Here is a 25,056-nt window from a genome sequence, read left to right as displayed (position 1 = left end):
AGAGGCCGGGTCAACGAAAAGGGGCTTTCATTGATGGTCGACAATCCAACTCATCGTCTGCTGACGGGCAATCTAGGAGCTCATTGCATTCAAAATGCTCAGGTTGTTTTCTCCCAGACACCAGCCAAGTCCCAAAAGTCATTCATAATCGCCGTTTAACAACCTCTGACACTGAGAACCTCCTTGAACCAGCACAGCCACGATACCATCCTTACCTTACCCAACAGTTCTCTAACCACCTCTGTCCCGGACCAAGTATACCCTCAGCCAGCACAGCCACGATCCCTTACCTAGGTTACCTGACCCAACACCACCTACCGGCTCATGTACCCTGCCGAGTAACCGACAGCAACCCGGCCCCACCTCCCTGGCTTCCTCCATCCGATCCCAATTATATTCCTTAGTACTAGTGTAGGTAGTATACATGAACACAGCCCGGTAACCCACAGAAGCCCCCAAGCTCCTACCCGCTGCACGTAACCTTCCGCGGCAGCCGGCAGGACCCCTGAGCTGCGCCGTTGGAGTGCTGTATCTGTGCTATGCACGGGGAGGGCTGTGCATCTGGCGGCTTGCCACATACTCCGTACATAATACTCACTGACACCGCCCGGTAGATTGGGAATCGTGTTGTTCAACTTCTTAAATACAGCCCTACACTCTGGGGCTAGCAGCGGACATCAGCATAACACTACTCGAGTTTGTTTGATATGAGACCCCCTTTTCCCTCAAGACAAGACAAGGATGTACTGCACTCCCCCACACAGCAGTCCGCACCGGACAAAGCATGCATCATACACATATATTAGAATAAAAGGAGAATTTGGGTTCGTATTTCACATGTCTTTCGGGCTGTCCATCCGTCAATCCGTCCGCCAGCCCAGCCGACCTGGTTGACCTGTGCTTTAGGTTCCGCCAAGTCCAAGCAGAAGGCCACGCGCTCATCAAAGAGGACAGGTTGGGATATATCTCTGTCTGTCACTGTCCTTGCTATTCAATGGAAGAGGGTTTCAGGTATTCACCCGCCACTGTCTGCCCAGACACCCTACCCCCGCCTCTCTTCCCCTGAGTCAACGTCCCCAAGGGATTTGTTCCATTTCACCAAACAACGGTGACGCCAACTCAGGCGCAACGGTTTGCGTCCCTTGCAGCCAGCTAATGCCCCCTTAGCCGCAACCAACAACCAAGTCATGTGGGTATATAAACTAATTCGTCATCGCTTGCGATCACTTGACAAAACATCACTACCATCAGCGGCGGCTCATCCATAAGGGAAAGAAAACAAATATGCCGGAGACTCACGTGCTCAACCTCCTAGACAGCGACTGAAGCTTCTTATCGTTTTCGGCCTCGCGGGCGGCCCGCTCCAGGGCCTGGGCGCGCTCGGCGTCGTGCTGCTTCTGCACCTCCTCGTGGCTTGGGGGCAGGCGCTCGTTTTGCAGGTCGACCTTGCGGGCGTCCTCGAAGCTGCTGATGGCGTTCTTGATGCCCTCGGCGCCGAGCATCAGGGTGCCGGCGGGCAAGCGGCCACCCGACACTGTCTTGAGTTCCGTCACGCGCTCCGACTCCTCGCGGAGCACCTGGAACACGCGCGAGAGGCGCCCAATGGCGAGGATCTTGTTCTTGATCGCCCGCCTCTTGTACTCGATCGAATCGGGATCCTGGCTGCCGATACTCGAGCCCGACGGCAGAGGCGGCGAGACGGGACCCGGCGAGGTCGTGGCCGAGTCCTCGCGCAACTCCTCCTCGGAGCACGTGCTGAGGATGGCGATGAGCATGTCGGTGATCTTCTCGCCCACAAAGGGCAGCGACCATGTGAAGACGTCCATAAAATTGGGAAGCCAGTACGGGTGCGGGGTGCAGTTGAACTGCCGGATGTTCATGACATTGTTCTCGTACTTGAGCACGGCTGCCTTGTTGTTGTAGACGTCCAGGTAGTTGGGCGCCGAGAATATGGTCATGACGCTGGGGAAACCGGTAGTACGCGTCTTACGGTACATGCGGTACCCTGCATCTTGCGCTTCGTGGGCCCGGATGATGGACAGCAAGTTGTTCTTCTCGAGGAAGTGGCAGGCTGCCGGGTACGAGAAAAAGTACGAACACCCGCGCACATGGTTGTGCAGGAAGTAGTCCGTTGTCTTCTCCTGGCCAAAGTCTTCCAGGGGGTCGGCCCACAGGATATCACACATTAGCCCCTGGGTAGGGGGTTCGCGGAAGCGGTCAATCTGTGGGGCGAGTTAGCGGGAGCCACTAGACTGTGGGATGCAGACATACATTTCTCAGGTCGTCCAGAGTGTGGAGCTCTGGGCTGAGACCACCGTGGATGCAGAGGAACTGCTTGTTCATAACCGCCGCCAGCGGCAGGCAACAGAACGACTCCATACACGCTTCGTAGACAGCCTCGGAATACTTGTGCTTGCATTCGAGTTTGAAAGTAAAATAGTCGGTCAAGTGGCGGCACTCGTGGTTGCCACGCAGCAGCCAGAGCGTCTTGGGGTAGTGAATCTTGAGCGACCACAAGTACAGGACGCACTCTATGCTGAAATAGCCCCGATCAACGTAGTCGCCTAAGAAGAGGTACCTCGTCTCTGCCGGGTCGCCGCCGACTTCGAACAGTTTCATAAGATCGTAGTACTGGCCATGGACGTCGCCGCACACTGTGATCGGGGCGTCCATCTCGAGCAGGTTGGGCTCAGCGCGAAGGAGCTCGGTGCCCGTCTTGATGATCCATAGCGCTTGTTCCTCGGTCAGGCGACCCTCTCGGTAAAAGTGCTGCTTGAGGAATTGAATGTTGGGCTTGGTGCGACTCTCGTCCTCCCAGAACTGTTCATCGCTGGGCTTGTACATGGCTGGCGCTTGCACATCTATGCGGTGGAGGGGGGGTTAGACAGTGTGTCATGACCAGGCGCGAAGCCTAAGCGGCAGTGGTCGCGTGCGGCAGCGGGGGCTTACCTTTGCAGACTCGCTCCATGGTGCTGACCTGAGTCCCGTCCTCCATGGTATGGATGGTGAAGTCGATTTCGGGAAGCGGCTTCTTCTGTTGAATGGCCCGGATGGCATTGTCGACCTGCTGGGCACGACGCTCGTCGTGGACGACGGGCGAGCTGGCGTCCTCGACATCCATGTTGAATCTGAGAGGCGTGCGTGGCGTGCCGGGCTGGGCCTGCGAGAAAGGGATATTCAGAGCGGGAGGCGACGAGAGAGCGGTCGGCACGGTGGTTTGCTCAGCGTGCAGTGCTCGGCGTCGAATGAAGAAAACGAATTATCCCCTGTGTCCCGCAGCGAGTGGATCTTCTTTTGAACTTGAGGGTAAGGTGCGAGATGGCAACTCGGAAAAGCGACGAGGTATTGTATTGTGTGTCGGCAATATGCCAGATCCCGTCCCTCCCAAAAAGGTTGAACAGCGTGCGAAACCAAAAGGATTTAGGGGCACGTAGGGCTGAGAGTTGGGCGGCCGACTGGGGAATGGAGAGGGCAACCTCTCAACTCGGAGGCGGGATTGCGAGGTGGGAGCTCCAAAAAGCTGCAGTAGATGGGTGGGGTATAGTACACGTATTTACGGTATCTTTATCTCCTAACCGCCCCTCAAGCTGATGTTGTATGTATGTACGGATACTAGGGAGTAATTTACCTAACATGGCAAGAACGCCTCCCGAGGTGGGATGATGCCCTGCACCTGAAATCTAGAACTTTTGCTAATGAACTGCATCGTTGCCTGCCCGGTATCAGGGCGCTCAGTCGCTCCTCCCTAGCCATCCTCAGGAAGAGTACTTCTTGCCTCAATCCAAGTTTCAGCTGGTATAGTTTATGGGGTCACTTGTGGCCGCGCAGGCCAGGATATAGAGGCACAAGAGCATATCCAGGTCAACGGCTCATCCTGTAGAACTTGCGCAACTCCTAATTCCGCCTTCTGGAGCGGGCGCTAACAAAGCCTTGGTAACGTAAGTATGTACTGTACAGTACATTGTTATGCAGTTGAGCCTCAGCAGCACCTGTCTAACGATGGTAGGTAGATTTCCAAAGCAAAAACATTTCGTCTGGTGTTACCTTTGGAATTACACGGAAACAATACGTATTCTGAATTCAATTGAGCCGCAAGTCCACAGTTGGAATTCGGGTAATGACAGGCCATCTATGACCAGTCAAAAAGTGAGGTCTCTCTCCTCTTTCTGAGCCTCGGATCACCGACCAGGCATTTATGTGCAGTTAACTTCATCAAGGTTATGATCGTCTATTATCTCTATCCATCAGCAGCTGCTCCAGACAGATGACACTCGCCGCTCTGATGAATTGTCTTTCACCACTACCCGCTCCACCGTCTGCATGATGGGTTCATAAAAAGCTTGCAATAATTCCCTCTATCTAGTGGGAGCACATCTCAGGCTTTTCTATACGTCTCTTACGACAACTCATGGCAAGCAGTACCCGCCATCAACAATGATATCGGTCCCTGTGGTATACGAGGACGCATCTGATGCCAAATACAGATACGCCCCCTTGAGCTCGTTTGGCATCCCCTCGCGGCTGTCATCAATAGATCATTAGCTGCGCCCATTTCAAACACCCAAAAGCCCAAAATTCCAAACTCACCCCATGGGAATCTTGTCCTTCCAGATCTTCTTGGTCTCTTCTGGAACAAACTCGGAGATGGTGGTCACAATGTAGCCGGGCGACACCGAGTTTGCGCGGGCAAACCCGACCCATTCGACGGCGAGGCTCTTGCACAGGTGGACCACGGCGGCCTTGCTTGCGTTGTAGGCCGCCTGCAGCTGGGGGATGTTGACGATGTGCCCGCTCATGCTGGCCGTCGCGATGAAGCTGCCCGTCGTGAAGGGCGGGTCGAGCGGGCGGCTGCCGTCGAGCGTCGTGCCCTCGCGCTTCTGCCGCCTAAAGTGCTGGCCCGCGGCGCGCGCGCAGTAAAAGGTGCCGTCCACGTTGGCCTGCATCACCGACGTGTACATGTCCAGCGGCCCGTCCAGCATGGCGCCCTTGGTCCAGGCGATGCCCGAGTTGGCCACAAACACGTCGAGCCGGCCGTTGAATTCCGACACGATTGAGTTGATGGCCGCCTCAACCGCCTCGTAGCTTTTGACGTTCACTTGGTAGGCCTTGCCTGTTCATCCCGAATATATTTGGCTTAGATAATCTGTGCAAGTAGACAAGGTGTGTTGGCGAATGACTTACACATGACCCCGTACTCATTTTGAACCTCCTTTGCCGCCTTTTCAGCCTCCTCCTGCCTGCTATTGTACCATATCGCGACATTGGCGCCGGCTTCAGCGAAGGCTTGGGCGACGGCCAGCCCGATGCCAGATGTGGCGCCGGAGACGATGGCTGTCTTGCCCTTGAGGGAGAACAGGGGCAGGACACGGTTGGACTGCGGGGGAGCCGTGGCGTCGTGGGCGAACTTGCCGTCTTTGATTTCTGCCATGGCTAGAGTGTTTGTTGTCGGGTAGGATGGCTGCGGAGCGAGTCAAAAGAAGTTTGTTAAACTCACACGTGGAGGAAGAAGGCGAGATGTCACGGCAGAAAGGCAGCGTGTTCAGATCCAGAAAGACACCTAGCAATGAAACAGATCACAGAGGAGATTACTCGGCAGCAAACCGAAGGACGAAAACGAAAAAAATGATGACGAGCGAAGAGACGGAGGGCTGCATTAGATTGCCCCACGCTCTAACACCGGCACCCGATGGCTAGGTACCTCAGTTGGACCTTCCAGGTTAACGTTGGGTTGAACGCTGGAACCATCTATCAACCAAGCGGATCCGATCGCCTGGCCTCCTTCTAGTAGATAGATACCAAGTGGGAACATAGCAGCACCTCGCGAAGGGGGAGGGACAGCCAGAACTGTTCCCACGGCTAGTACGGCCACTTGTATGTACCTGGGTTGTTCGACCTCCCCGACCAGCAGCGGCCCGAAATGTGTCTTGACAAGAAGATTGCTCTATAGGACCGAAAAGGTAAGCTCCAGCGGTCAGTATGAAGAGAACGCAAACCACATGGATACCAAGCTAGGTACACAGAATCGCCTGCTCCGGAGCCGGAAGTCGGCTGCCCAGTGTCTGGCGGGGATTGACCGAACACCTCACGACAAACCCCTCGATAGTACCCTGCAAGATAATGACGTATAAGTGGGACCGCCCTCGAGTACAGGTACTTGTACCTACATCCGTCAATTGTGCTCGCGACCGGTGACAACTTGCCGAGGAAGTCCCGGCACAAACTTCCAAGGGGAATGAGGCACCTTTGAATTCGGTCGCCCGGAACATTTGTGTCACTCGGTCTTTTGGATGATCAGGAGATGTGGCTCTTTGGGGGACTGGGACTACCATAAAGGGCGGGGTTGTTGGCCACAAGTGTGGATCTCCATGCAGGAAGGGCATTCAAGTGGCAGTTTAGGTGAGGTATCTCAGCGAGTCAGCGTACCTAAGGTATCTCAGGAGAAAGGGCTAAAGCAGGCTAGACTACTAGTACCGGCATGCACTGCTCACTTCCGCTAACTCATTGATGCATCGACAACCTCGCCAACTGCTACCCAACCACCATGTTAAGGACATGTTGGCGCGGGAAGTTGGTATTTCTCCACCGGGAGATAAAATCGTCCCGGTTGACTAGCCGGCTTGTCAGCTACCAGGCGCACATGTTTTTCAATCTAGCACTTGGGACGACTCACTATACCCTCCACAGATCCGCCTGACGCCTGAGAAGGCGCTTCGCCCATGGAGCACCCGCCAGTTGTCGAAAACTAGACCTCCGTTAGCCGAGAGCATCGCGTGCACAATATTCGAGCTATACTTACTGAGGACCTTTCCAGGCTCCAGCTGAATCCAGCACTCCACGTCCTCACTCTTCAGAATGTCATTCCATGCCCGAGCAGCCTCGTACCACTGAGCAGGTGAGTATTTGTGATTAATAAACGAGACCACTCCCCTGTCGGCGTTATTCCACCGGATCCTGAACAGGCCTCTCGGTCTAGTTCTATTCGGCCGATGCTCCAAGACGGGGAACAGGATTTCCGGTGTAATGGTTATGCCCGGATTACCGCTCGCGTGCCAGCGAATAGGGACCTTGCTCAAGATGTGGTAGTATTCGGGGTGCCTCTTAGCGAGGATGTGGGCTGCGAAGAATCCGTCAACGAGGAGTGACTTGCCCCCCGAAGCTGTCTCGCCGGAGCCAGCACCCGGCGCGGGCTGGTGAGAGAGAAGGTGGAACGACTGCAGCCCGGCAGGGTCGGTGAAGTAAGTGGTGTCCGTGTGGGCCGGCAGGGCGACGTTTGTGTACGCCGTGTCGGCCATGGCGAGGTCCGGGACGAAGTCGTAAAATCCGCCGTAATGTGTGTGACGAATGAAGGCGATGCGCTCAAGCAATTGCCGCGTCTTATCTGGGTCATCATAAGGCGTGTTTTCGACCAAGATGAAGCCCCATTTCATCTGACCAAGGCGTTAGTGCTCAGGCCAAAAGGGGGGTGACGATTTCCAGAGAGACGCAGACCAACGTGTTTGTCAAGCTCGCAACGCCGCTATCGGTCTTCATGACGCTCTCATAGGAGATTGTAGGAGGGTTCGTTGCTGCCTCAGAACCCCAGAGATGCCGCATCTTGACCCTGTAAATGTAAGCAGGAATCCGCCGTATGATTTTCAAGCATTGCTGAACACGTACACATAGTCTTCATCGCGGCGCACGTTGTGGTTTGTATAGTGAGTGAGGAACTCCATGTCGTAGCGGCTTCTATGGCCATCAGACCCTAAGTCCAGGTCAGCGCAGCCTCCCCAATTCAGCTGGTGGTCACCAACAATGCACCGTGGCCCCATCATCTTCTTGCACGATAGTGTTCGGCCGTATATCAACCGGGATCTACCACTTCGTAAGCCAAGGACAAGGCAAGCTGGAAACTGAAGATCCCAAAATAGCCGCTTACAGCAAAGGTATCCAGGTTCCGTTGCATCGTGTTGGGATCTACGCATTCCGCGCATCGGCAGTTGTCTCTGCCCGCCGGCGTCAGCAACATCATCCTCGGTTTCGCTGTCACTGTTGAAGGGAGCTCACCGCAGCCAAACCCAGTTGTCCCTGCAGACATGCGCCGTGATGGCTCGATTAGCAGGGAAAGCCCTTACTACAGAACAAGGGGACACGGTGGCCATCAGGCTTTGACTCACTCCAGGGAGCGCTTTTCGTTTCTGCCGGTAAGCTTACAATATACCAGGGGCGGTTCCTTGTCCTCGGCCTTCCTGAAGATTGTGGGCGGTACATTGTACTCGGTCTTCCTGATGATTCCAGATGAAGTCTTGGACGTGCTTTGGAAGCGCCGATACTTCGACGACCATCCAAGTCGACTCCAAAGTCGAGTTGTTGAAGCCAGTATGACAGACGGCCTTGAACACCCGAAACTATTAGCTTTCCTGTCCGACTACTGCAGATAGTCTCTGCGAGGTCACATAACACATTGGCGATGCGCCATCGTCCTCGCCACAATGTTCGGCTTTGACTGACCTCATAAAAACACTGCCTTGAAGTGGACCAGGCCTCAGGGCCCGGAGCGATTTCATCCTGCGCCTACGCTGGCTGAGAGCGTTGATCTGTGTCGCCAAGAATTTTGGTTGAGAATCAGTCGAAGTTCAGGAGAGAGCTGCGAGGTTATCCGCAGCGACGGTACCGTACGCCAAGACCTGGGGCGTTCCCGTCCCGCATCAGGAATCTACATTCCTAGGATAAGGTAGGTACCAACGGGTATTGTTCCTCGACAGAATGCTTTAGTTCATGCGACCCAACTCCTTACAAGACAAAGAGACCCAGGATGACCGAAACGGTAAGGGTCCGGTGAGCCTGGGGTTGGGCCGATATTTTGGATTCCAGAGCCAACTCTCCCATATCCCAGTCGGAGAAACTCCAACATTTTGGTATTGTACCTTGACCTTACTCTTCTTGACCTCAACTTAAAGCTCCCTAACCTCAACCCTTTAGCTACCAAACTTGAACCTATCCCAGAAGGAGCCCTCAGGTTTTGACTGCGCAGAGGCCGGCTGTGGTGACAGAATCATCGTGTTCCACACCTCCACACCATCCACAAAAAGCCGGTATTTCAGACTGCTGCTCCGATCGCCGCCCTCTAGGTTCTCAATCGTGACCACCCCGAATTTGGAGTTACCCGTGTGAATATATCTGGAGCAAGCATATCAGTACCCAGTCATTCAATCCCAATCAAAGAACCCCCAAACTAGGAAGCAAGTAGTAGTACTCACCTAACCTTGACATCCTCCTCATCCGTCTGCCGATACGTCGGAATCGGCGAGTAGAACTGACTAAGTGGACTAACCGAAAACTCCCAAACGGTAGCACTCTCAGGCCACCTCCCGTCCTTGGGCGGGGGGAACTTTGTGGCGGCGAACTCGTGCCTGTCGCCCGAGAGCACCACGACGCCGACCCCGCGGCTGGCCACGTCCCACATGGTCTCGAGCACCCTGCGCCGCTCGGCGAGGAACCCGCCCCACGTGTCGCGCCGGTTGACGGGCCAGTTCTTGGTGAAGGGCACCGACGACGCCACAATCTTCCACTTGACCCCCTTGGGCTCCGGCCGGCGCAGCCAGTAGAGGAAGTCCTCGAGCTGTTCGGGCCCCAGCATGGTCTTGTTGGTGTCGTCAGCGGCCAGGAGGCCGTTGGCGGACCGGAACGAGCGCGTGTCCAGCAGGAAGAAGCTGGCCGGGCCCTGGGTGAATTCGAAATAGGTCGCCCCCGTGCGCGGCCTGAGGTGCCCTGCCTTCTTGGCGGGCGGCGGGTTGGCCGCGGCTTGGTAGTTACGCCACGGGCGCAGTGCGGCCGCGTACGCGCCGGTCGAGTTGGCGGACCAGTCGTTGGCGATCTCGTGGTCGTCGAGGGTGTGAATCCAGCTCAGATTCTGGCCCACCAAAGGCCACTCCGGGGAGGCGTAGATTTGGCGGTACTTTTGGTAGTAGTAGGACTTGTCTTTGGACCAGTACCGCGGGACGTCGGCGTAGATGAAATCGCCGAGGAAGAGCATGAACTGGGCGCGGAGGGAAGGCAGGACTCTGGCAAGGTGCTTGAGCCCAGGGATCGAAAGTGGGTGTTGGAAAGGATTGTAGGGCAAGCGGGGAACGATGCAGGAGGTCGTGACGAAGGTGAACGGGCCGTAGTTGGTCTCCTCAGCGTGGCCGACTGGCGGGGGCGCGGTGAACTCGCCGGAATGGTTGTTAGACGTTCGCCATTCGTAGGTTCTCCTCTTTGCATGGTTCAAAGGGATGCGCACAACAGCCGTGTAGTCGGTCTCATTTGTGGTCCATCTCACTCCGCCCGCATCTTGCCACAACGGGTTGTCGAACGGGGGTAACGGGTCCTTCATTCGGACCTCGACGGTGACAGGCATCTTGGACCAATCCGGCTCCCGAATTAGAAGATTGGCCTCTTTCTCGGACACATATCCGAGCCTGACGAATGAGAGATCGTCAACGGGGTGGTAGCGCTCTCGGAAGAGGCGGTCGGCAACGAAGCCAACGCAGAGGGTGCTGAGGAGGAGCGTTGCGATGGACAGGGGCAGGCTTCGCGGATTTGGGGCTCCCGTCAGCAATGTCCGCCAAAGGTTGAGCGGCCTGTCCTGGACGGAAATGGTTTCCTTGATGGCAATGTCCTCGGCCACAACCTGCTTGTCCCCGTTGGGGGCCCCCGAGTCTGGCATAGCGCCTGGCATCTGGGAAGCCTCATTTTCCACCGTGGTTTCGGTAACCACAACGTCAACTTCATTGACCAGTTGATATTTTGGCTCCTTTCTGTAGCCCAAGATGAAAGCCGGCAGATACACTGCAAAGAGGGTGAATATGACGGCTGGGAGAGCCTTCTGGAGGTTAGATAACGTCTCCTGCTTCGCGCTTGGAATATTCACTTACGGGATGCAGCGCCTAAGAATTCCATGTCAGCTGATATAGTCAGATCGAATCGATGACACCTCGACCAACAAACTTACCCATCTCAAGAATACATAGCTCAGTGCCCTCAGCGCGACTGAGGCTCCTGTCGCGATCTTGGTGTCTCTCGCCTCCATTGTCACTGTGGCCTCTGGTTTCTCCCAAAGTGCCTGTGTCAATATTTCATTCGTATCTTGTCACCTTGATTTATAGGAGCATTGCGATGGTCAGAAGTCGTGGGCTGATTTAGATGTTGAAGCCGAAATTATGAGTGCGACTTTGCTGATTTTACGGCATAAAGCTCCTCTCAAATGAGAGTGAATGATGTATGTAGGATAATAAACCGATTGCTCTTTGAGTCCTCTTTGACTTCTAGGGTTCCTTTTCTATTCACAGCTTGCAGCTTGATCTTGCATGTGTCGGCTCAAGCCAGGTCTTTCAGACTCCTGACGCAAGCGGTAGTGAGTGTACTTGCTAGACTCTGATGTCACCATCCGCAAACGGGACCCGGTTTTGCTGCAGTTGGGCGTTTCAGAGCCTGGGTGACCTGGCGAGATTTGGCTCGGGGAGCTCGGGCCACTTAATGTGGGCCTCTCTTTTGCCAAGCCTGCTCTTGATGCCTGGTCCTGAACCCTGACCCTGGGATGGGACTGCAGCCAGCCGGGACTTGGTTGTTCCGCTTTGAGGCTAGCCAAGCCTTGCCAATCGCATCCGTGTCTTTGGTGGTTTGGTCTCGCGACAGGCGAGCTGTCCTGAAGACCACGGCGACTTAGGTATCGCACATCAGGACGCTTTCTTCAACACTCGGCACAATGCAGCTGCCGCTACTGTCGTACGGTCTCTGGGCCATGCTGGCCGCTCAAGTGATAGCGACAGCATTAACGTACCAGTTGAATGCCAACGAGAAGGCTTGCTTCTACACGGCGACAACACAGCCGGATGTGAAGATTGCATTCTACTTTGCGGTACGTGATCCAGACATGGCAAAGCGCTCTTTATCCTGCACGAGTTGATGCTAATACTGCCCCATTCAGGTGCAATCAGGTGGCTCGTTTGACATCGATTATGAAGTGACCGGGCCGAACAACAAGTTCATCATGCAGGGCCAGAAGGAGCGGCAAGGTGACTTCGTTTTCACCGCCAGGGAAGTTGGCGAGTACAAGTTCTGCTTCAACAACGAGATGAGCACCTTCGCCGACAAGTTTGTCGACTTTGAAATTTCGGTCAGCAAAACACCCTTAGCAGTCTCGATCCGGTCCCTCCCCTTTACTGACTGGCCATGCTCCAGGTCGAGAACGAGGCGCGAGTTACCCTCCCTTCGAAGCCAGGCACCGCCCCTGAGCAGACATCGATGCTCGAGGAGTCCCTGTTCAAAATCTCGGGCCAGCTTTCGACCATTACCCGCAACCAAAAATACTTCCGCACTCGCGAGAACCGCAACTTTAGCACTGTTCGCAGCACCGAGAAGAGGATCATCAACTTCAGCTTGATTCAGATCTTGCTTGTTGTCTGCATGGGTGCCTTGCAGGTCTTTATCGTGCGGTTCTTCTTCCAGGGCGCGAGAAAGGGTTATGTATGAGTCAGGCATCGGTATGGCATGCTACGAAAACTTGATGGGATGGGCAGGTGCAATTGCACAATATCGATAGGCTGGTCTTGCATGAGAGTTTGTATCATTGGGATGGCTCATGCTTGGGGGCGGGATGGTCTCCTGAGGGCCCTAACCGTTATTTAATTCCGGTGCATATGATGGTCATCACTGTGTGCGCAATTTCCTGGGAGTTAGAATGGCGAGATGCTTTTGTGATGTTATCTTTGCAAGTTGTTCATCCAGGTTCCCTTATCTGATCTGTACCTGTACTCCTGAATACCGAATTACGAGGAAACCGCCAGCTTTGACGGGCCGCCACCACCTGTCTTGGAGATGACACGCCGATAAGCTGATAACGCATTCCTCATGCAATGTGCCGTCAATCAACCAGGAATGGTCCAGCCACTTGCACTTGCAACCAGAACTGGAACTTTTCCATCATCCTCTCCACATCCACACTGCCATCTTCAACCGCGTCCCACAACAACCGGCCTGCAGCAATGGCCTCGATAGCGACAGGCCTCTCGCAGGCTCTCCCAAAGCCCAAATACAGCGCCGGCGAAGAGCAGCGAGCTCAACAACGGGGACCCCGAATTGTGGCTGCTGGCCAAATCGACGAGACCCAGATCGTATTGAAGGTTTGTACATCTAGTGCACAGCACATGCGTGATTTGACCGCCAAACAAAGCGATGCTGACCGTGGCCTTCTCCTGCAGAGAGTCGGACCACCCCCGTACCTCCAGCGAGCCGGCTGGCGCCCGCGCACGCCCGAGGACTTTGGCGATGGCGGCGCGTTCCCCGAGATCCCTGTGGCACAATACCCGTGGGGTAAAAACAACGCCGCTTCCAAGTCAAACGCGCTAATTGTGCAGGTCGATGCCGAGGGAAAGGTAGACTACAGCGCCATCGCGCGACAAGGACACAGCAGCGACCGTATCATTCACGCGTCGTTCAAAGACTTGATCCCACTGCGGCAGCGTGCCGAGGCCGGTGACCTCGACCTGTCGCGCCCCAGCCAGGAGGAAGTGGCGGCAACGGCGGAAAGGACCAAGAATGCTCTTGCCGCGCTGGTCAGCGGCGCCGTGGCCGCTCAGAAACCCAAGAACGTCAATGTGGGGGGGAGAAGAGAGCCGACATTTGTCAAGTACACACCCTCGGCGCAGATGGGCGATAATTCGAAGAAGCAGGAGAGAATTATGAAGATTGTGGAACGGCAAAGGGATCCAATGGAGCCGCCAAAATTCAAGCACAAGAAGATTCCACGAGGACCACCGACTCCTCCGCCACCAGTATGTCTTTATGAAAGAACTGCGTACCACCAAAAGTTCATATTTACTAACTATGAAACCAGGTGATGCACTCACCCCCTCGGAAACTCACCGCAGAGGATCAGGAAGCGTGGCGCATCCCACCTGCCGTGTCCCTCTGGAAGAATTCAAAGGGCTACACGATTCCCTTGGACAAGAGGCTAGCAGCCGACGGGCGCAGTCTACAAGATGTCCAGATCAACGACAAATTTGCTCAATTCTCAGAAGCTCTCTTCATGGCTGACAGACACGCCAGAGAAGAGGTTCGGCAGCGAGCCATGATGCAGCAGAGGCTAGCAGAGAAGGAGCGGGCGCAGAAAGAGGAGCACCTCCGCCAGTTGGCGCAACAGGCACGCGCGGAAAGGGCGGGCCGCGGCAGAAGGCGATCAGCGTCGGGCTCGCCGTCCCGGTCCCGGTCTCGCTCCTACAGCGGCTCCGAGTCTGGCTCGGAGACGGACGATTCGGAGCGCGAGCGGAGAAGGGCTCGCAGAGAGAGGCTCCGCGAGGAAGAGCGGAAACTGCGCCAGTCCCGCATGGGCGCGGAGCGGCGGGCGCAGGTGCTCGCGAAGGAGATGGACCGCGACATCTCGGAGAAGATTGCCCTCGGGCTGGCCAAACCGACGCAGTCGGCCGAGAGTATGTACGACTCGCGGCTGTTTAATCAGTCCAGCGGATTTGCCAGCGGGTTCAACGAGGATAATCCTTATGACAAGCCCCTGTTTGCCGCCCAAGATGCCATCAGCAGCATCTACAGGCCCAGGGCCAATCTCGAGGACGACGATGAGGCCGCGGGCGACCAGGAGATGGCGCGCATTCAGAAGGGCAACAGGTTCGGGGAGGCACTGGGCAGAGGGACGTTCAAGGGGGCCGGGGAGGCTGAAGCAAGGGAGGGACCCGTGCAGTTTGAGAAGGACACGACGGACCCGTTCAATGTAGACAAATTCTTGTCCGAGGTCGCGCAGGGCACGACGTCTTCTAAGCGGGGCTATGGTTTGAACGAGGAAGATTCCCGGCAGACCAAGAGGAGCCGGGTAGACGATGACGATGAGTGAGGGCCGGGCACGGCATATCCGGGTATAGACTTGAGGGAGTTGGGGCGTCGGGTACGGTTGCAGACACCAAATGAGCCGGCAAGCTCGGCAGCTTAGTTCCCGGTTCTTCAAGTTGGAGGTGCAACATCGATGAGTAGTGTACGGAGCTCGGCTGCAATACTACCTACAACCGAGACAACTGGCTCAACGCGGTCTACCTAAAGCAGGATAACGCCAAGGGGGTCGTTCCGTATACCAAACTGCAGCGTCAAGGGAGTTTGTTCCGCGCACCGAGCTCGGCTGCAATACCACAAATACCCATTCGATATGGGATCTAAATTACCTAAAATGGTACTTCCAACCGAGACAACTGGCTCAAAGCAGGATATCGCCAAGGGAGTTGTCCGTGTTTGTTGGATGCGCATGGCCTAACGTACCATAGGCTGCCAAGCTATCTATTTGCCCTTGCATTTACTCGCGCAGAGGTCTTTCGATTCATTTGACAAGCGACAGCAAGCTACGCATGGATCTTGTGTTGATATAATGCAGGCAGCAAACCAAGGGTTACAAGGAGTCGACTAAAGGGACTATCCTCGGGTCTGAAGCGACTGTGTCAAGGCCTGTCTCATCAATTTCCAACCACTGGGTAGCCTGGTAAGCCGGTGTTAATTCCGGTCGCTCTCGGATTGAAACCGGTCGCTTTAGCCAGTCCTCGACATGATTCAGGCTGATGGGAGTGCAGTGAGGCGCAGCAAGGTTGTTGGCGCGGACCATAGCGCTCGCTGTGACCCTAAAAGTCTCTATCGGACCGTGATAACGCATTTCCCGTATTCCAGAACGGTTTCCTTGGGGGCTATAGGGCAATACGGATTGGGCAGGTCAAAGTCAGTCAGTAGAATGAATCATAAGCTAGAAGTCGCCGTTAGAATTCGCAACATGCGAATCGACACTCGTCCGTCCCGCAACCCACACACTCCCAGTCAAGAAGGGGCCGTATCCTGCTCCAAGCGGTAAAGCTATGGCCAAAGATTCGGGGGTGATGCCACAGAGCTACGAAGTCGGGAACCATTCATCACCCTGGAACCCCAGGACGTGGTCCCGGAGGGTGTGGACGATCTTGATCACGGCCATTGTCGTGATCGTGATCGTTGTTGTTGCGACGGTGGTGGGCGTCAATGCCACTCGAAACAACAATAATGGTCCCAGCGGCCCCGACCCGAACCGGTATCCCAATTACACGAGGCTTGATTACACCCTGGCTGATACATGTGAGTTGACTGTGAAGTGATTCTCCGAAAAGGGGTTCCAGGAAGCACAGGGAGGGAGCTAATTCACTCCTGAACCGCTAGACTCGGGCACAACCTTCTTTGACAAGTTCAACTACTTCGCCACGTGGGATCCAGGTATGGCCTCTATGTGCGAATGCTTCTAGTCCAGCAGGCTTGACTGATAATCCTATTGGTAGCCGGGGGATTCGTTCACTATGTCGATCCGGAGTACGATGCGAGATACGTAAGTCATCTTCCCCTTGCCCAGCAAATCCCTTCATCTCTCACCTCAGATACTAACCTTCCTTCAAACAGAACCTCACCGTCGCGACGGCTTCCAGCGCCATCGTCAAGGTCGACACCACCGTCGGCCCGGACTCGGAGCCGGACGCCTCGACGGGCCGCTTCTCGGTCCGGCTCGAGTCAAAAGCCCAGTACGGGCCAGGCCTGTTCCTGTTCGACGTCAAGCATACCCCGTACGGGTGCGCAACATGGCCAGCCTTGTGGCTAGCAGAGTTTGTCCCCCCCCCCTCCTCCCCCCCATCCGCTTTCCTAAACAAGATGATGCCCCTGACACACACCAACCATCACCAGCCCAAACAACTGGCCGCAGAACGGGGAAATCGACATCCTCGAGTCAGTCAACCAAGCCACCACGGGAACCATGGTCGCGCTGCACACCACAGCGGGGTGCACCATGGAGAACATCCGGCGGGAAATGACGGGCGCGGCGGGGCAAGCGGACTGCCACAACGCGACCAACGGCAACACGGGCTGCGTGGTGAACGGGCCGCCGGCGACTTTCGGCAAGGAGTTCAACGACGCCGGGGGCGGGCTGGTGGCGCTCGAGTGGCGGAACGAGGGGATCCGCACGTGGGTGTTTGCCCGGGACAAGGCGCCCCTGAAACTGGACGGGACGACGGCTGCGAACCCGAAGCCGGACCCGAGCACCTGGGGCCCGCCGCTGGCCGATTTCCCCTCTACGACGTGCGACGTGGCCGCGCATTTTCGCAATCAGAGTATTATTGTTAACATTGACCTGTGTGGGTATCTCACGGAGGCGGTCTGGGGCTCGTCGGGGTGTAGTAAGTCGCCCTTTGTTTTGTATCATCTGCGTCATGGCAACCGGGACGCTAACCAGGAGCAGGCCCATCGACCTGCCAGGAGTTTGTTGCCAACAACCCGTCGGCGTTTACGGATGCGTACTGGGAGTTTGGGGCCTTTCATGTGTACAGGGTGCAGTGAGGAAATACCAACCAGGGAGGTTGATGAATGACCATGGATGGATCTATATATCTCTTGTAATGCTTGGTATGATATATCATGGATGACTTTGCCCAATCGATGTCCCTTTTGACTATCGGTTCCCACTGCTACTAGTACACGATTACTCCGGCCCTCGTCTACCATATAGCCCATGTCTAAGCCAACTCAAGTGGAGATTGTGCGCCCCTTCCGGCAACGACAGGTATCTGCCCCGGCCCCGGCCCCCGATCGAGTCTATACATACATCCCGCTTGCAAACAAAAGAGCCATCCCAGATATCCCGCCCCTAGGTCTATGCAATACAGCCCGCCGAACGCCAATGCCATGGAAAATGTCACCCAGCCCCCCAGCTGTCCAGCTCAGCCGGGAAGCAACCCCCCCTAAAGGCCTTACAACACACCCTTCCCGGTCTCACTCAACCACCACCAACCCTCGACCTCCCTCACACAGATAGTATAGGTATCAATCCTCATCCTTAGGCATCCTCATCCAGGCATCAATAGCCGCACTGAACGCCGCGAACCCCGCACACCCTAACGCAGCCGCCTGGGGCCCTCCGTTGCGGGCCAAAATGGCGCCCGTCGCACAACCCGCCGCGACACTATTCCCGAGATCGTTCTTGGCCCGCAGCCCCTCAATGCCGCACTCGATGCCGCTGTACAGGGCGCCAATGGCCCCAAAGTTCTTGGCCGAGCTCCACGAGCGCGCGCCCATGTCCTTGAAGCCGTTCGCCAGCTGTTTCCGCAGTGGGAGGGAGGATATCGAAGCCGGTGTCGCGGCGGCGCTCGCGCCGGGTAAACCCGCGGCGGGCGCGGGGGAGCCTGGAGCGCCGGGGGCGCCGTGGAAGGGGGTGTCGTAGGACATCTTTTTGTCTGTGTTAGCTTGATTTGATTCCAAGGCGCATTTCCACGCCGAAAGGGAGGGGGTTACGCACCGAAGCCATAAACATGCCGAACAACCCGCCCATAGCGAAACCCATGGCGCCGCTCATGACCGTCTTGGCGTAGCACGATTCCATGGCATTGCTAAGCTGTAAATCCATCCCATGTTAGCAGCCAGCCTCCTTCCTTAGCAACCAAACATACTTAAGAAGAAGACATACCCATTTTACATTCGGATCGTTGGGATCAAACCCAGGCGCGCCCGGTCCAGGGGCCCGCGCCGAGGGGATCCCAAAGACACCACCACCACCGCCACCGCCGCCGGGGAAGTTCATGGCCAGTTGTGTTGTGATGCCACCGGGAAAACTCGGTAGTACTCCCCAATCCGTTGGTCGAACGCCTCAGAGTACAAAACGGGATTCGAGGCCTGGCGACTGATGGTGGGAAAGAGAAAGGGACCCCCTTAGCTTGCCGTGCTGAGGAAAACGAACGGCGAAATGTCGTATGCTTTCTGCCGCGCTCCGCTACGTCGCCGTCGCAAAGATCAGGAATGAGTGGACTGAGGTTGTGGAAGGAGGGTCTGTACAGTAGGGATAGCGGGTGAGAGGTGGGCAGTCTTGGACGTTATCGGCCAGAAAAGTTGCTTATCAGCCGCCCCAACCGTCCCTGAATCTTTGTGCCAGTTGCCACCGCTTTGCTTGTGACGCCACAGTATTCGGTAACGATAACGATACGTGTACTGTAATATACGTGCATGCGTTACAACGATATTCAGCGACGATAGCTATGTGATTAGTGCCTCATATGCTTGTTTCGAAATCTTAAAGAGTCAGCAATGCTATGCCCCTCAACCGTCGCCGTAAGGGGTAATGTTAACCACCTACTAGTGTAGCATTGTGTACTGAATAAACCACCAGCCTCTGGCCAGCTACCTTCAAACTGCTTGCTATCTTGGTTATGGTTAAAACACCCCTAACCATTCCTCCACCCAATCTCTACTCTTACTGCCACATAACCGCCTTCCCTATTGCCCGCTGCTATCCGTGTATCACCCACGGCACAGCCATCTCGCCCACGATAGCCACCAGTAGAAAAGGATAAAAGTCCAAGAAGAAACGTAACCAATACAGCTGGATCCCGGAATACCACTTTTGACCCAAAAACAGCGGTCACTAGGCTCAAGACACAGATACACCATGCCCGTACTGCACCAGAAAATGTGCCAACAATGCATCCCCAATGCAATGTCTAGCCCTTGAGAAACAGGTCAACGCCATTCCGCACTGATCTCGTCCGGTCGGGATGGTCCATGCCCAGAGCATCGTCCGGGTTTGCGGCCACGTCCCAGAGAATGTCATCTGCCGCGGCAAGCGTTAGCTCCAATCCAACGCCCATCGTGAGGGGCTCATCTTACCATCTGTTAGATATTGCGGTCTTGAAAACTGCGCCCTGCGGACCACGGCGAACTTTATCTTCTCGAAGCTCTTCCCCTTGAGCCCCGTTCGCTTTTCTAATCGCTTCTTGGTCTCGGAGAACGGTTCTCCTTCCCTGAGCAGGAAGCGGAACGGTATGCCATGCGGCCTGCTAGGCTCGCCCTGGAATTGGAATACCGATATGAAGTGCGTCTGATCCTTGACCTCGGCGTCCTCCGGAGGCATGCGTTCAGCTATCACCGATGTGTAATCATTGATGCTGATCACCGGATAGTTCCTCTCCAGTTCCCGGAAAAACTTATGATTGCTGATCTCGTAAATGCGGATCCGCCCTGCTTCCTCTTCGCTAGGGATTTTCGCCTTCTTGACTAGGCATTCAATGAGGTCTTCCACTTGGCCGTTCTTGGGCACAAGAAGGTCGAATTGATCCTAGACATTTCGATATTAGCACAGGCAAGTGGTTGAAGTTGCGTAAGGAATCCCTGCCCACCTCTTTCGTGATACCCTCGCTAAGGAGAGTGACCTTGATGCCCTTCTTCGTCTCCAACTCGGCAAGGCTCATGTCGAGGACTTCAAAGAAGAGCTCGTCGTTCCGCTGGTTCATGTTCAGCTGACTATAACCTGCCGGGTTGAGGATGCCGCCGAGCGTCTGGTTCGACCCTCGCTTGACAGCGTTCCTGGGGTTACCAGAGCTTGCATTGATCGTGTAAAAGCGGAGGTGCGTCGGCTCGACTTCCAGCCGCTCGCCAATCTTTTCCGAGAGCTTGTCATAGCTGATCTTGGAGTTCAATACCATCTCAAAACCCGGATATGTTTCCGCATCGCATTTCTGGGGGTGAGGAAGGAATGTGACCACCCTCTTATTCAGCAGGAAATCGTAGTACTCTCTCGCGTCTTCAAGCCGGTCCGTTGATCTCGATCTAAACTACGTCAGTGAATGCATCTCCCTCACAGGTCGAGCTTCGTGGAGCTTACATGTCACGGGGGGCTCCTAGACCTAGCATCGGCTTGCGCTCGTGGACCCGCTGGAAGCAAACAATGTCGCCATCCTGGAGTTCGGAGACTCTGAGCGTAACCTTCGCTTTCAAGCCCTCAATCATGTTGGGTTTGATTTCCTATAGAGATATTAGCAACCAGCTTCAGCCGGAAAAACGATGGCTTGCTTACCTCCCAGAGCTGGATCCTCTCGTCGCTAGGGAGCTTATCACCCCAGCCCATTCGCTTCATGATGATTGGCAGCAGATCCTCCACTTTCTTTTCCTTGCTGATGTAGACATGGCCAATGCCTCTCAGGGTCTGAGATTCGACGTCGAACCACTTGAGGAAGAGCAGGATAAGGTCATTTTTTACGACAACCCCATTCGGTAGCCCGGAATATGCCGGCCAAACCGCAGCGCCCTCAGCGTTGACCTCCTCAGCAACCTCAACCCACACACGCAGCGCCTGATCCCTGTGAGCGGATGCCTTTACGTAAACTTCTTCAACGGTCGGGCGGAGGTCCATGACGGGTTGATCCGGGCGAATCGTCTTGTTTTGGCGGTTAACCATGTGCCAGAGCCGAACCCGTCTAGGGTCTTGCCCGATATCGGCCGCGATGTGGTTTACCAGGTCTTTCATTGTAGCCGTGCGAAGCACTCGGTAGAACCGTGGTGCTGCGGGATCCTGCTCTGGCGCTGCGTCAAAGTTCGTGAGATCGGTGCCGCCATGTTGTTGAAAGGTTGCTTCGGTAATCGCCTTCACGCCGAGATAGAGGTGCTGTTCTTCTCTTTCTCTGCGCCGGGCCTCTCGCGCGGCCATTTCCTCCTCGAATCTCTTCTCTGGATAGAGGTCAACAACGCCAAGCTAGGCTGGCTTGATCATGGTACTCACGAAGATGTGCTGGGGTGTCTTCTGCTGTTACCGGGCAGAGGATTTTGTCGAGTCTCGACTTGCGAATGTACACCAGCATGTATGCGCTGTTAGGTCGCATAACGGGAACCTTCTTATCTTTGAGTGTCCGGAGCGAGCCGTTTGGCAGCTTGAAAGGGCCGCCGAAATTCTCCTCAAGAACTTCCCGTTTCGTAGCCCTGGTGACGCGGTCGTCGTCGTACTTATACCACCAACCGTCCTTGTTTGGCTTCAAAAAGGCGTAGTAATGGCCCGCATTAAGGTCGCCGCTATGTACCAAGACGCCATGAAGTTGGTATTCCCATGATTCCGACCTGTCAGCCTCTTTGTCCAGGTAAAGCGAGGCGTCAAATTCCTCTGGAAACTCGTATCGATCATTGATCTTCATCATGGCATCGCGTTGTATATCGTACTCAAACCGCTTCAGCTGCAAATGGAGCACGTCAGGGAAACTCATGAAAATCACGCCCTTATTGGCATCTTGCAGCTTGTACTGCTCGCCCGCGTAGTACTGGTTCTCGCCATCGAGCTTCTCCACCTGGATATAGTCCTGGAAACTGTCCAGGAGATTCTCGTTGCCGCTGACGTTGAGCTGGACATCCCAGAAGTCCTCGACACGGCTGGACTCGTACGGCACGTTGATGCAAGAGATGTATGTCTTGATCTTGCCACTGAACATCTGCGGTAGTGCCTTCTCGAACTCGGTGCCCTTCATTTTATCCTCCATTCGCTCCATGAGCTTCCGCGAGAGCTCTTGCACATCCTGTTGCTCGAAGATGTGCCGCGTCTCCCAGCCAAATGATTTGGTCAGTTCATTCGTCCCTACGGCTGTATTGGAGGTTTGCAGCTGGTAGAACAGCCTCTGTAAGGTGTAGGCGCTATTGCTCATGCTCTCGTCGTGCTGTGTGGGGATCCGGTAGATGGCCTATCCAGACGTTAGCTCGGCAGCCTTACGGGGCCAGCTTAGGCAAGTTACCTTGCGAAAGGCATTGGTAAAGTATAATGATTGCAAGAGCGAGTTCAGGTAGCACGTTGCGCCCTGGTTCTTGAGCCCAACATATCCCGTCTCTTTCTTGGAATCGTAGTTGTTGAAGTTATGCCACAGGACGCCGGTTTCATCCTCAACAATCCTGACGAACGCGCTGATCTTGGCGCAGTCGTTCTCGACAAGGGGCCGATCGTGGTTCTCCCATACGTTGTTAAACATCTTTCTCAGCTCCAAAAACCTCGTAAATCCCCAGTCACTCTCCTCCTTGGTGAAGCGGTGGTGGGCACTATGATGCCAATAGATGGACGGATCGTTCGGATTCCACAGCACGAGCGAGAACTGTACACACATGGCCCAATCGTCGGGTATACTGTTAATGCTATCGAACCCGTGCTCGAGGTAGGCGGAGCAATGATCGAGAACATTGTTGCCGTGCGGAAAGAGAAGGATTCGCCTGCGCCGGGGCGTTAGCGTTCAGAACTCGGCACAATCGGGAAAGCGCCGTGTTCCTTACCATGGAGAGCCGCCTGCATGGAATACCGGGCTATGCTCTTTCTTGCTCAGCGTCCGCCACCCCTCCAGCGTCCACGTGAACACCACATCTTCGAGGGTTCGGGGCTCTTCAACCAAGGGCGGAAGCACGTGCGGCTTCATGGCCTCGTCTGCAGGAGGAATCAGCGCGTGAAGCAGAGACAAGCGAGCATATGGCTAACATACGGTCAGTCACAAGGGGAGTGGTAGTCTCCATGCCATCGGGGTTTATGATGGCGACATCTTCGGCCTCTGCTAAGTTTGCCTCGACGACATGTTCCTCAGGGGCGTCGACCATCATAGTATTAGGTGAAGCGGCTTCGAAGGTCAGATCGTCGTCCTGGATGTCCAGATCAGCGAACTCGTCGTCCGGCGGGCTGGGAATCAAAGTATGGCCGTCCATTTTGGAAGGTACGTGGAGAGGGGCGTTCTGGCGAGCGGCTTCGCGATATGGATCGAGACAATTGAGGGATGTAGGTAGGGGAGGAAAGTGCAAGAAAGAAAAATGTCAGCGGGGTTGGGCTATGGACAACCTCACGCGGACAGGCAGTAAAAGAAACGAAAGCTGTCTTCCAGATCGATTCGAGTTCTCGGTGCTTGCTCAGGGAAAGGAACTGACCATCTTCACGGGGACAGGGCTGCCAGAATGAAGGCACGAGCCGCAATGGAAGACAGGTATGTAGGTATATGGAGCGTCTGTCAGGAGCTCCTGCACGCTGAGAGGGGCTTGAAGACCAAGGCACTGCAACTGTCGGGCGATCCGGCAAACGGCGTGGCGAGCAAAGTTGCAATGCTTAGTACAAATATAACGTTAGAAGTACGATGCAGCCCTGGAGATGTTGCAAGCTACTGCCAAAGAAGAGCAAAGCCAGAGAGCGCCAGGAAAGTCTGAAAAGACAAGCAACGCGACCGTGGGAGGGCTGGAAACGTCTAAGAGTTGTGCACTACCTCGCTCTTTTGCTGGTGTTGCGAAGCAGGCGCAGCACAGGTTTTCCATTTTAGCACACATTTCAATACAGGTAGCTTGACTCTGGTGGTGTCAGCAAGGTACCCGGCTACATCCCTCTTAGTAAGAGACATGTGCGACGGTAGCCAGGGGGTCAAGGTAACTCTCTAACTGCGTTGCCCGAAGGAACAAGGGTCAGTTATTGAACCCCTCCAATGACGTGGGGTGCCGAGGATTTGCACTGGAGTTCTAAAATCGCGGACCTGACGAACTTTGCCGTCTCAAACGACCCCTATGCTACGGATACAAACTAGTACAACTTGTATACCGCTAACTGTTCGATTGTCTAACTCTGAATTATGAAGTGGTCCGATATCCGCTAAAGATTCCTTGTTACACAGAGCCGGCAGTTAGTTGCGGACAATGAGAGTCGGCGAGACAGGAAGGCAAGAGCTGATGCGTCATACAGTTAAGTTACTAGCTTTAGCGTCATGATGCCGCTTTGTTTCCAAGGCATTCAATGTTAGCCCCGTACCTCTGCAAGACTGTCTTTGAAGTTCAGTGTCATCGACAAACTAGAGGTTTCGGAGCCGATGGAAGTCGAGTCTGAGACAACATAACTCTGAATGGAATCAGTTGAATGGTTTGGTAATTACTTCGTATTGTTAGCACAGTATTTCTGCATGAAGATTTGCACTGTCTAAATGTACATTGTTCCTACTTAGCGGCACAACCCCCTTTTGCCAAGCCGTAAACTTGCCGTTGAATTATGTAAGCAGTTGCCAACCCGCTCAATTCGCAGCAGCCGCTGGCCATTCCAAACGCTTGATCTTGGGAGCGGCTGGTGCCAGGAGCAGTTAAAAATGCCATACGTTTGGAATTTACCAAGCGTCTTACTGAAGCAACGGTTGCAGGGCAGCTTATACTTTGTAAGCGGTTGCTCAACGGCTGGAAGATGGGAGCGGCTGGGCAACGGTTGTGAATGGGGATAGCTCTGTAAGTGGTCGGGTCCCTGAC

At 55.0% G+C, this 25,056-nt stretch overlaps 9 protein-coding genes across 9 annotated transcripts; 3 read left to right on the top strand and 6 right to left on the bottom strand.

The window, feature by feature from the left end:
• Positions 1–1,295: 1,295 nt before the first annotated feature.
• On the bottom strand, positions 1,296–3,121 carry N656DRAFT_705289 (Metallo-dependent phosphatase; the record flags this gene model as incomplete). The annotated part of the gene is made up of 3 exons (XM_064811261.1): positions 1,296–2,222; positions 2,272–2,861; positions 2,950–3,121. 3 exons carry the CDS (start codon positions 3,119–3,121, stop codon positions 1,296–1,298), a joined length of 1,689 nt encoding a protein of 562 aa, XP_064672115.1.
• A 1,285-nt stretch (positions 3,122–4,406) lies between these two features.
• N656DRAFT_766739 (NAD(P)-binding protein) lies at positions 4,407–5,428 on the bottom strand (the record flags this gene model as incomplete). Its single annotated transcript, XM_064813500.1, has 3 exons — positions 4,407–4,521; positions 4,588–5,110; positions 5,182–5,428. The coding sequence occupies 3 exons, from the start codon at positions 5,426–5,428 to the stop codon at positions 4,407–4,409; spliced, it is 885 nt and encodes a 294-aa protein (XP_064672114.1).
• Positions 5,429–6,528: 1,100 nt separating this feature from the next.
• Positions 6,529–7,942, bottom strand: N656DRAFT_796190 (trimethyllysine dioxygenase; the record flags this gene model as incomplete). The annotated part of the gene is made up of 7 exons (XM_064817500.1): positions 6,529–6,608; positions 6,671–6,742; positions 6,797–7,427; positions 7,489–7,600; positions 7,657–7,741; positions 7,791–7,851; positions 7,916–7,942. 7 exons carry the CDS (start codon positions 7,940–7,942, stop codon positions 6,529–6,531), a joined length of 1,068 nt encoding a protein of 355 aa, XP_064672113.1.
• An 800-nt stretch (positions 7,943–8,742) lies between these two features.
• On the bottom strand, positions 8,743–11,412 carry N656DRAFT_727244 (uncharacterized protein). Its single transcript, XM_064812583.1, has 4 exons — positions 10,970–11,412; positions 10,893–10,904; positions 9,237–10,840; positions 8,743–9,156 (listed from the first exon to the last, which is right to left on the bottom strand). Exons 1-4 carry the CDS (start codon positions 11,045–11,047, stop codon positions 8,955–8,957), a joined length of 1,896 nt encoding a protein of 631 aa, XP_064672112.1. The 5' UTR covers positions 11,048–11,412; the 3' UTR covers positions 8,743–8,954.
• A 290-nt stretch (positions 11,413–11,702) lies between these two features.
• N656DRAFT_776698 (uncharacterized protein) lies at positions 11,703–12,861 on the top strand. The gene is made up of 3 exons (XM_064814687.1): positions 11,703–11,875; positions 11,945–12,133; positions 12,199–12,861. Exons 1-3 carry the CDS (start codon positions 11,723–11,725, stop codon positions 12,487–12,489), a joined length of 633 nt encoding a protein of 210 aa, XP_064672111.1. The 5' UTR covers positions 11,703–11,722; the 3' UTR covers positions 12,490–12,861.
• Positions 12,862–13,001: 140 nt separating this feature from the next.
• Positions 13,002–14,860, top strand: N656DRAFT_704966 (pre-mRNA-processing protein 45; the record flags this gene model as incomplete). The annotated part of the gene is made up of 3 exons (XM_064811222.1): positions 13,002–13,139; positions 13,218–13,790; positions 13,853–14,860. 3 exons carry the CDS (start codon positions 13,002–13,004, stop codon positions 14,858–14,860), a joined length of 1,719 nt encoding a protein of 572 aa, XP_064672110.1.
• Positions 14,861–15,878: 1,018 nt separating this feature from the next.
• N656DRAFT_705558 (glycoside hydrolase family 16 protein) lies at positions 15,879–17,352 on the top strand (the record flags this gene model as incomplete). Its single annotated transcript, XM_064811280.1, has 6 exons — positions 15,879–16,107; positions 16,189–16,242; positions 16,305–16,351; positions 16,423–16,622; positions 16,702–17,192; positions 17,255–17,352. 6 exons carry the CDS (start codon positions 15,879–15,881, stop codon positions 17,350–17,352), a joined length of 1,119 nt encoding a protein of 372 aa, XP_064672109.1.
• Positions 17,353–17,835: 483 nt separating this feature from the next.
• Positions 17,836–18,391, bottom strand: N656DRAFT_705102 (mitochondrial import inner membrane translocase, subunit Tim17/22; the record flags this gene model as incomplete). The annotated part of the gene is made up of 2 exons (XM_064811237.1): positions 17,836–18,237; positions 18,308–18,391. The coding sequence occupies 2 exons, from the start codon at positions 18,389–18,391 to the stop codon at positions 17,836–17,838; spliced, it is 486 nt and encodes a 161-aa protein (XP_064672108.1).
• Positions 18,392–19,100: 709 nt separating this feature from the next.
• Positions 19,101–23,866, bottom strand: N656DRAFT_776694 (cysteine proteinase). The gene is made up of 10 exons (XM_064814686.1): positions 23,713–23,866; positions 23,280–23,433; positions 23,077–23,224; positions 22,551–23,016; positions 21,557–22,499; positions 20,855–21,504; positions 20,663–20,802; positions 20,178–20,607; positions 19,669–20,116; positions 19,101–19,612 (listed from the first exon to the last, which is right to left on the bottom strand). The coding sequence occupies exons 1-10, from the start codon at positions 23,713–23,715 to the stop codon at positions 19,503–19,505; spliced, it is 3,492 nt and encodes a 1,163-aa protein (XP_064672107.1). The 5' UTR covers positions 23,716–23,866; the 3' UTR covers positions 19,101–19,502.
• Positions 23,867–25,056: the final 1,190 nt, after the last annotated feature.

This window comes from Canariomyces notabilis (assembly GCF_033297395.1).
Source record: "Canariomyces notabilis strain CBS 508.74 unplaced genomic scaffold N656scaffold_5, whole genome shotgun sequence".
Taxonomy (NCBI): domain Eukaryota; kingdom Fungi; phylum Ascomycota; class Sordariomycetes; order Sordariales; family Chaetomiaceae; genus Canariomyces; species Canariomyces notabilis.
The sequence above is the reverse complement of the archived record's forward strand: the minus strand, read 5'-3'. Positions and strand labels throughout refer to the sequence as shown.